This window comes from Pseudophryne corroboree, chromosome 2, assembly GCF_028390025.1.
Source record: "Pseudophryne corroboree isolate aPseCor3 chromosome 2, aPseCor3.hap2, whole genome shotgun sequence".
NCBI classification, from domain to species: Eukaryota; Metazoa; Chordata; class Amphibia; order Anura; family Myobatrachidae; genus Pseudophryne; species Pseudophryne corroboree.
The window spans coordinates 688,658,207-688,668,748 of NC_086445.1; the positions used below are offsets into that span (position 1 = coordinate 688,658,207).

The 10,542-nt window shown below is 45.9% G+C and overlaps 1 protein-coding gene across 1 annotated transcript; it reads right to left on the minus strand.

The window, feature by feature from the left end:
- Positions 1 to 608: 608 nt before the first annotated feature.
- Positions 609 to 5,868, minus strand: YOD1 (YOD1 deubiquitinase). Its single transcript, XM_063955186.1, has 2 exons — positions 5,532 to 5,868; positions 609 to 2,276 (listed from the first exon to the last, which is right to left on the minus strand). The coding sequence occupies exons 1-2, from the start codon at positions 5,737 to 5,739 to the stop codon at positions 1,585 to 1,587; spliced, it is 900 nt and encodes a 299-aa protein (XP_063811256.1). The 5' UTR covers positions 5,740 to 5,868; the 3' UTR covers positions 609 to 1,584.
- Between the last annotated feature and the right edge of the window lie 4,674 nt (positions 5,869 to 10,542).

The window sequence follows — 10,542 nt, forward strand, 5'->3', positions numbered from 1 at the left end:
CTGCCGCCTTAGACGTCTTCTTTCTTCCGGCTCTGTGAAGAGAACGGCGGCGCGGCCATGGGATGAACGCCCAGGACGAACCTGTATTCCACTCCCTCTGGAGCTAATGGTGTCCAGTAGCCGAGAAGCAGAGCCTATCATTTAAGTAGGTCTGCTCCTCTCTCCTCAGTCCCTCGATGCAGGGAGCCTGTTGCCAGCAGTGCTCCCTGATAATAAGAAACAATCCTAACAAAAATGCTTTCTTAGCAGGGAACTCAGGAGAGCTCCCTGCAGTGCACCCATCTTCCTCTGGGCACAGTCTAAAACTGAGGTCTGGAGGAGGGGCATAGAGGGAGGAGCCAGTGCACACCCAGAATCCAAAGTCTTTCTTAAAGTGCCCATGTCTCCTGCGGAGCCCATCTATTCCCCATGGTCCTTACGGAGTCCCCAGCATCCTCTAGGACGTTAGAGAAAAATAAAAACACCAGTGGGAATACAACAAGCTGCCAGCATATTCCTGTCTTTTGCAAAGTAAAACCTAAGATATCAGCAGTGATTCTAATAGAATCATATGCAGTTTTATAAAAATTGCCTTGCAATTATTAAAAGAAAAAACAATAATGATCCAGTTTCTAGTACACATACTATACTTTGCTGATTGTCACAGTCAGATGTAAAATGCTTGGTACATGATGGCTGCTTCACTGGACTGCTTCATTCAAATAAAAATCGCTGAAAGTCCAACACAGGTTTAGGCTACTATACAGAATGAGAGTTGAGTAACAATTTCTGCAACATAAAATACACGTTAGCGTTACAGGTCCCCTCCCACTTTGTAATTTAGGTATTACCCAGTATCGGCACTTGAAATCCAGCTGTATAATTTAGCACAATGCAGCAGGTTTTCTCAGGAAGCGAGCTTTCGTCCTTCTAGTTTAAATCTGCTGACGTTTTCCATCTCACTTAGTGCAAATTTGACAATTAATATCTTTGCAGCAAAAAACAGACAAGTGCAGCACACAATACACCCTAGTCAAGTCAAATACATTTCCCAATTTTAAAAAACTTTGAGAATGTTTTCCATATTAACGGCAGATACCACGTATGCAAATGCTTAGACATTTCCATGCAATTGCAAGTGGTTATTGGTTATTTTAGGGCATACAATTTTGTCTGGGTTTAAAATAATGTGCACAATTGTTCAATTGTATCAGCATAATAGTATTTATACATGCAAATATGAAGCTGTATTTCATTCTGCAAAATAATAAATATGTAACAACTTTTTGCAGGATAAAATTATTATATATCGGCAAGAAAGTACTTAAGACTTGGGACATAAAACACTGATATTGGCCATTAATAATTTGACTGAATACCAATCAGGTCTAAATTCCAGAGTTGTGAACACAAACAAAAGCTGTTTATGCGTGTTACAGCATTATAAGGTATCCTGCGATGTTTTAAGAGTTTTAATGCTCCGCTGACCCAGGAACAGAGGAGAAAACAGGAAAAGCAGTTCAAGATTTTGCTTTTCTTTAACCTGGTTTCAGCTGTTTGAGGTAGTTTTCACCAATTCTGTCAGGATTAGTTGACCTTAGGATGTTACACCTCCCCAAAGTTGGTGTGTCCCGTTTCCTTGGCATGATCTCTCGCTGCCGACTGTCCAGTTAAACCTTCTTGGCAAACCATACAACGTAAGGCAAATCTATTGACATCTGTAAACTGCCTTTTCTTCCTGGCATCATCTGCAAGCTCTAGGGCCTGCACCAATGCATCATCATCGGATGTGGAAAAGATGGTCATGGGGGGCATGTCAGAATCTGGAAACTGGCGCTGCAAAGGGTCATAGTGAATGCCATCATAAATCAGCAGAACCCGTCTACTGTAGCCAGCATCTTCTCCAAAGCGGTCTATCCTCACAGTCTGTGTATCCACAACACAAATCTCACACTGATAAAACTTTGAAAGTATTGAAACTTCTATGGCTCCTCCCCATGTGTCTTCTCTACGAATCCAGGCACAATACTCGCCATTGCTTTTACCCAGCACAGCCTCACAGTAACTAGTTGGATCACTGGAAACAATTTCAGCTATAAGGCTGCGCATTTCTGGTGCACATGCTGGGTCATATACACCACCTTCCACTACATAATAAACACTTGTAAAGAGACATGAATTGTCAGCTGGAACTACCCTGCGCACTATTGTTGGTGTTTCGAATATGGTCCGATCATTGATAGTCTTCTTTGAGGATGTAGGCCTACTTTTATCTTCTTCCACAATAAGAGTATCCCCTGTTTAAAAATAAAACATTTTATTATATTTGACAAAATTCAAAAAGATAATAACTTCTCTAGATACAGAATTAAAACCATAGTACATGGTGTATGACTGTAATAGTACTATTAAACAAGTAATATTTGCTATAGACACAATGGAGATATGATAAAGGAAAAAAAAATCATAAAAAACATAATCTACTTGTATTACATAACCTGTCACTCGCTGGGTCGCAAGCACAACATTGAAATCTGCAATGCCAGGCTTTATTTTTCTCCTGTCAGCCACTCCCCATTCTCTCTTTCCCCCTCTTATTACATCTAGCCCCCCCCCCCCCACCACCACCCACACACTCACTCCTGCAAATCATCCTCTGCCACTCTCTTTTACCACATTTTCTACTATCACCAGCTCACTGACCCCTTGGTTTGCTTCTCTCTTGGTTCTAATTTTTCTACCGTTTTGACTTCCACTGAGTGGCTTAGGAAACCACACTGGAGCGGAGAAATCAGGGTGAGCTATAAGGGGAGGTGAAATTGGAGTGAGCTGTGATGGGATCGGAGATTGTGCGTGTTATGGCCAGTACTCACTGGCTGATGCGGGAGAGATGTGTACTGTGCACGTGTCCTAGATGAACAGCTGACTGCATTATATTATGGATTCCAAGCCTTAAAAACTAATTATGGGTTAGAGGCGTAATTTAGCCATCAAATAATTCTTATGTCAGCTCTGATCTTTTTTTGCTTCCCTGCAGATGAAATATATGTCCGGGTTTCTTGCATAACACTATTGGTGCTGGGACCTTGAAAGTCATTGGTATGAACTGGCAAAAGGATGAGACCAGGAACCAGAAAGGTCTCCGTTAGTGACCTACTTCTGCATTGTGCCCTTTGTTAGGGGGGTCTCATAGGATGATGGACCTCTAAAAATGTATGCAGAAGAGACCGTTACTGAGACAGGGAGGCACCATCGGGTGTGGTATTGAAAGTCGACAGTAACGAGGTCGACCAGTATTGGTCGACAGTAACTAGGTCGACAGGGTGTCTAGGTCAACATGTTCTATGTCGACAGGTCAAAAGGTCGACATGAGTTTTTAATGTTATTTTGGTGTCGTTTTCTTCGTAGAGTGACTGGGAACCCCAATTAGTGCACCGCTTCGCTCGCCATGCTTCGGGCATGGTGCCTTCGCTCCGCTACCGCTTCGCTCGGCACAGATTACCGTTCCAATCGTAGTCCACGTGGATCGTTAAGTATGAAAAGGTTAAAAAAAAAAAAATTGTGAAAGACTCATGTCGACCTTTTGACATTGTCGACCTAGAACATGTTGACCTAAAGACCCTGTCGACCTAGACACCCTGTCGACCTAGTTACTGTCGACCAATGGTGGTCGACCTAGACATTGTCGACCTAGTTACTGTCGACTTTCAGTCCGGATCCCGGCACCATCATAGGTACAGCTAGGGATAACTTTTCAAAATTTCCACTACAAAAAGGTAAAATTAGCTTATAAAGAGAGATGTTTGAAAAGGAGGCAACAATTTTGTGGCTGTGCAAATATTCATGAGAGACCAATTACTGAGAAGCTATGCTTGTTTTATTTGCTTGCATACAGTATATGCTTTGTTCATTGAAATTTTAAAATTCCAAGGGAGGTATCCAAGTAGCCACCGATACAGGGCTTACAAAATTTTTTTTAACCTGTTTCTGCTGTTAGTCTGCTTTGGAATGCATCTTGATGAAGGGTCACTCTCAGTTACCAAAACATTGACCTGCACTAATGTTACGTTTCTCTAATGGCGTGTACACACGGTGCGATGGACATTGACTATTCGACGTGGCTGGAGCATGGCCCCCATCAATGCAGTCAATGTTGGGCTGCCTGCACAGTCTATTTTTCCTTGTGATGCCGATCCAGCAAGACCATGCATCAGCAACGCAAGGACTATACACACAGTGCGATATGCACTATATTTATGTACACACCTTAAGTCAAAGGTTCTCAAACTGGGTCCCCAATGCACTCTAACGGTTCAGGTTGAGCCATGCTTGGCTACAGGTGACTTAATTAGCACCTTAGTCAATTTGATTTACCCATCTGTGCTGAGCCATGGATATACCTAAAACCTGCACTGTTGGGGTGCCTTGAGGACCACGTATTATTGATATATTACCCAATTTCTCTTTAAAGAGTGGGAGCTGCTGTATTGATCATTATGATTAGCCAATCCAAGTGTATTTCTTGTACATTTTTCCTGGATAGAAGGGATCCAGTCTCTAGGTTGACAAGACTTAGGTCGACCACTATTGGTCGACAGGGACTCTAGGTCGACATAAGGTGTGTGTTGTTTTTTTAAATTCTTCATTTTTTTAATTTTCATACTTTACGATCCACGTGGACTACGATTGGGAACAGTAACCTGTGCTGAGCGCAGGGGTAGCAGAGCAAGGCACCTTGCCCGAAGCATGGCGAGCGAAGCGAGGGGACACGGTGCACTAATTTGGGTTCCCGGTAACTCTACGAAGAATACGACACCAAAATTATTTAAAAAAAAAACGCATGTTGACCTTTTTTCATGTCAACCTAGAGTTCCTGTCAACATAGAAACCATGTCAACCTACTTACTGTCGACCAATAGTGGGCGACCTACACACTGTCAACCTGAAAGCCCGTACACACTGGTCGATGTATCGGCCGTTCTCTCGAACGGCCGATACATCGCGGGACTGTCGGCCAGTGTGTACGGGCGATACGTCTGTGAACTCCGTCGTTCACAGACGTATCGCGTCGGCCGCGCAGCACAGCCGACAGCCAATAAATCTAACGATATATTGGCGCGTCGCTGTGTGTACGGGGCGGTCGTCCGACCGCCCGTACACATGCTGCGGCGGCCGGCGGTGATTCCGCCCAGTTCATGACGTCAGTCCCCCGACGGATCGGGCTGTGTGTATGCACAGCACACTGCCCGATCCGTACATAGATATATCTGCAGATCAATTGATCTGCAGATATATCTAATAGTGTGTACCCACCTTAAGTCTATTCTATCTAACATACCACACCCTGATAGAAAGTGTGTATCAACAGCAAACAGCTGTATATTAATGTTGCTAAGTAATGCAGACACTTTCAGAGACAATATAACAATGTGAAACATAATGCCTTAATGCAATACTACATACAACGGATATACTTCTCTCTTATACATCTGTTGCCTTTGTAACCAATACTCAATGGAGACCATCCACGGTTACCCTGCACCCCTTCTCACCGGATTTGATGGGAAGGTCCCGCAGAGTGGCATCCCCATCACTTAGATCGAGACTGGCAGGGGGATATCCCACCATAACACGCTGCGTGGGCCCGGAGATGCCAGTCACACCCGCAATATGCTCCTGCAGCTCTCGGACACTGGAAACATCCGTCAGGCCCTGCAGTAAGTGTGTGCCCTCTCGGGTTTTACAGCGGAGACGCAGCATAGCGAGCCTTACACTAACAGCACAATGCACAACAATGACTGGGGAGGACGCCGGGCCCGGGCGGCGGGACAGCAGCGCTGCTGAATCAACGCATCTCAACTCGCGAGATTTCTCTGTGCTGGTAAATTACAGTGATGGGAGGATTTTATGAGATTTATGCGGCCTGGATCCCCGCCATGTTGGTACACCGGAGGATTTTTTTGTTTTTGTTTTTTTCTTATTTACTTACTAATTTTTAATGAATTCTTCACAGTTCTTTGTAGAGCTTTCTGTCATGCTTGTGCTAAAGTAATTTTTTTCACATTTGTGCTCATCAATTTCACAGATTATCATACCTCCCAACATGACCGTCTCCAGGAGGGACAGAATACTCTGCTCCTGGACTTCCCTCTTCCCATCACCTGTGCTGTAACACCTTTCTTATCCATTAACCTGTTCAACACAGGTGCCGGCAATCATACATTAAGAGAAAAGTCCAGAAGCGGAGCATTGTGGCCCTCCTGGAGAGGGTCATGTTGGGAGGTATGGATTATTATTTATGCAGTACGGCATACCTCCCAACATGACCCTCTCAAGGAGGGACAACATGCTCTGCTTTGGACTTTTCTCTTGTTTTGAACAGTTTAATGAATAAGAAAAGTGTTTCACCACTGGTGATGGTAATCATAAATTAAGAGGAAAGTCCAGGATGAGAGCATTCTGACCCTCCTGGAGAGGGTCATGTTGGGGGTAGTGTACCCACCCAAAATGTACCTGTTTTTTTCCTCGGTTAGTTGGGCCAGATCCTGAGATGTACGCAAACCCAATACCGGCCATCCTGAGTTACATGAGGGTCACTTAAGCATACCCATGCCTCCCAACTGACCTGACATTCAGCGGGACAATCCCATTTTTGTAGGACTGTCCCACACGCAGGTGGTGGGGAGTTGGGGGAGCACACACATACAGTGTCGGACTGGGGCATGAAGGGCCCACCGGGAGAATGCAGTGGTAGAGGCCCATGCTTAGGGGTGTGGCCAGGCAATAGTGGAGGTGTGGCCAACCACCACAGAGACTTGGCTAACCTTTATGAGAATGTACCAGATTAATAACAGCAATGCACTGTAGAAAATACACCATAGTTGTGTGCAGTATAATGTAACATATGTATAATGTATAATTAAAGTACACTAGGATAGAGTTTGGAACCTAATCCCTAGAGGAGGAGGTGGACCCACAGGCAGAGGAGGTGAGCCCATAGGCAATGGGGCCTACCGGGGGTTTCCCCTGTTCCCCAGTCCGAGCCTGTACACAGATCTCGAGCAGCAAGTAAGGAGCGGGTGAACATATGCCACATCCATTCACATACCCTCCAACTGTACTGTTTTAGCAGGTACAGTACTGATTATTTATGGGCTGTACCGGCCAAAACAGGGGCTGTACCGGGCAGTGCCGTTTCTAGCGATGGGCGAGCCGTGCTATCGCATGGGGAGCCCACTGCTGCCATCAGGGACTTTTAACACTTGGCAGCAGAGCAAGTGGAGAGGAAGGGGAAAGCGAACTGTGACCTCTCCTTCCCCTTCATTGATTGACAATGGAGGCGGACCCAGAGGAGTGGCTGCCCAGAGAGAGGCTGACCCAGGCACATTATCCCGGCTGAAAGCCAGAGACGGAGCCTTTGTTGTGGGTGAGGAGACATGCTGATGCAGATTGGGCGTACACACTGATCGATCCGGCCGATATGTCATTCCGATTCGGACTAAGATAAAATATTGGCCCGATATCGCTCCAGTGTGTACCCACCTTTAGATGACACATGTTTACACAGAGTGCTGCATCTTTTGCCGGCAGGAGGCGCCTATTACATTCTTTATAGCTTCGGCTTCCTAACACTAACTTATTAACACTATAGTTTTTTTCACTGGTTTGCTGCCCTGGGCTTTCTGGCTTATGCTGGTGCTTTGGGGTGACACACCCTGCACCTAGATATAGCGCTAGGGACCCCCAATATACAGAGAGGCCTTGACGGGCTTAATCATACATTTGCGCAAATATATGTAACCAAGATCTCTGAATTCTAATATTGTGTGGGATTTATATCCGGTTACTGCTATCATTCAGGGTGCTGGGGGAAACAAAATGCTTTTTATTTTTTTCTTGCTTAGAAATACCCCTCCCTTTCAAGCACCTGAATGATATCACTAGGCTAATTGAGCATCTGCCACTATATATGTCTATTACATTATGCCTTCTGTTGCATTAGTGTATTTTAGCACAGCCGCTGTGTGCAAACAAATACTGTACCAGCTGTGTGTACTGCGTCCATCTCTGAATCAGGCCTTTTGTATTTTCAGAAAATATCATTAGTCTTTTTACTCATTCTAACACGTTAAAACATGTTTGTAACCCAAATGGGCAAAAAAAAAAGTAAACATGATTTTTTGTAATTATTATTATTATTTTTTAATTTTTTTTTATTTTATTTTTCATTTTAAGCACCAGAGAGAAACACTTTGTGGTTATTGTTTTGCCATTAATCCACCTTCCAAAATAATAACAGTAGGATTCTGTGTGCAAGTTTTGACTAAAAAAATCTGCACTTTAATTTCAAATTATTTTATTTCAAGTTTTCACTGTCTCTATTTAAACGCTTCCTATGTGTAGGAAGAATATGGATGCCTAATACAGCCTACCAGTTTTAAAACTAGACAACCTATGCAATGGCATATCTATAATGGGCGCACGGTATGCGGTGCACATGGTCCCCTGGGTCCAGGGGGTCCCACACACTGCACACCCTACCACTTAATTATACTTACAGCTCCATTGGCCCGGTGCTGGCTGCAGAGATGCAAATACCACTAGGAAAATGGCCGCCGCACCCACTTTCCAGTGATTTGCGCATGCGCAATAGAGATGTCCCCAAGAAATGCGGCGCAAGTGCCATGTTCCCAGAGACCTGTGTATGTGCAGTAGCCTCTCACACACAATGCCAGAGTCTACTGCACCGCCGGAGAGGAGGGGAAGATAGGTCACAATATGCCCTTCTTCCATCTATGGAAAACTATATTTTTCCATTGCTCTGGGCAATATTGTCTGGCAATCACAGGAGATCACCAGACAATAGCTGCCTAGGAGGCAGGTGTAATTATGGGCATGTAGTGCAAGACCTCCCACCCATATATGGAAAACATCTATATCTCGTAGTCCAATTTAAAATTGTTTTGAGGTCTCAGATGATCACCAGACAATATCTAATAGTGGGACACATAATTTCAAAGAATTGACTCCCCTCTTTCAAATATGAGCAGAGGCGGATTTCCCACCAACCATCACAAGCAGGTGCTTAGGGCCTGACGGGTCCCTGGAGACCCGCAGAAAGACTGCCACTGAAATGTAGTCTCTGCATACCAATAACCTGGCGCCGCCAGACAGTCAGTTCAGCACCTGATTTATGGGGACAGCAGCAACTCTCCAGCCTGCGCGTGCCGCTCTGTCTCACGTTTACTGTGATAATCTGCAGAGAGAAGAGCTGAGGAGGAAGAGGGAGGCCAATGTGTGCATAGCGCTGCCATTGAAGGTAAGCGGCGCTGCGCTGTGGCCCTGTCTTGCGGTTACTGCTGTGCTGTGGCTCTGATTACTGTGAAGGGGAGGGGGCAGGGGGAGCAGTGATTTGTGTGGTCACTGCAGTGCTGCTCTCTGATTCTGATTACTGTGAAGGGGAGGGGGCAGGGGGAGCAGTGATTTGTGTGGTCACTGCAGTGCTGCTCTCTGATTCTGATTACTGTGAAGGGGAGGGGGCAGGGGGAGCGGTGATTGGTGTGGTCTCTGCAGTGCTGCTCTCTGGTTCTGATTACTGGGGAGGGGGCAGGGGGTGCGGTGATTTGTGTGGTCACTGCAGTGCTGCACTAGGGGAGGGGGCAGGGGGAGCGGTGATTTGTGTGGTCACTGCAGTGCTGCTCTCTGGCTCTGATTACTGTGAAGAGGAGGGAACAGGGGGAGCGGTGATTTGTGAGCTGAGATCCCGACCGCCGGCATTTTGAATGCATCCCCCTGCTACAATCAGGCAGTGTTGGGGGGAGCACACACTGAGGATTGTATGAGCAAGAGTGGCCCCAAATCTGTGTCTTGCTTAGGGCCCCATGAGTAAATAAATGTTTTCCCTAGTACAGTGTAACATTGTCCGGTGATCATACTGTAGGTGTTCACCAGACAATAAGTGTCATGAACCGGTCTCTTACCTTTGCGGGTTCTGGGGTTCATCCGTTGCCAGTGCGATTGCTCACGGTGCTGTGCGCCCGTGTGGGGACGCGGCGTGATCAGTGGCACAGGTAATGCAGAGTCTGGGAACTGTGAGTGCGGGGACCGAATGGCCTGGGGCACTGCGGTGTGTCTGCTGTATGGGAGGTGGCCATGTTGGAGACCAAATAGGTAATACAGAGCACTTGTGAAAACACCTGTGGGCAGGTGTAAGCCAATCCCGTGCTTGTGCTGCCTTTAAGTAGGCTGGGATTATGCTACTCTGAGCCAGTGCTTTGTTGTATCAACGCTGTGCTCTAGCTCTGAGCTCTCTCCGTGCATTCCTGTGTGATTCCCGTGGTCCAGATATCGCCTCCGTTCCCAGAGGCCCGTCTGCAGCCTTCACTGCTAAAGATCCACCGGCTCCCCGCTGTGCTGTCAGTTAATCACGCACCTACTGGTAACAATTGGATTCCCAGAGTCTTGCATGAGGAAACCCTGTCTGCCTGCTTTCAACCATACAGAGTTTGGAGGATTCTACTAACTTCAGCTGTTCGTTTGTTCTGCTCTGCATTTAACCCGTTC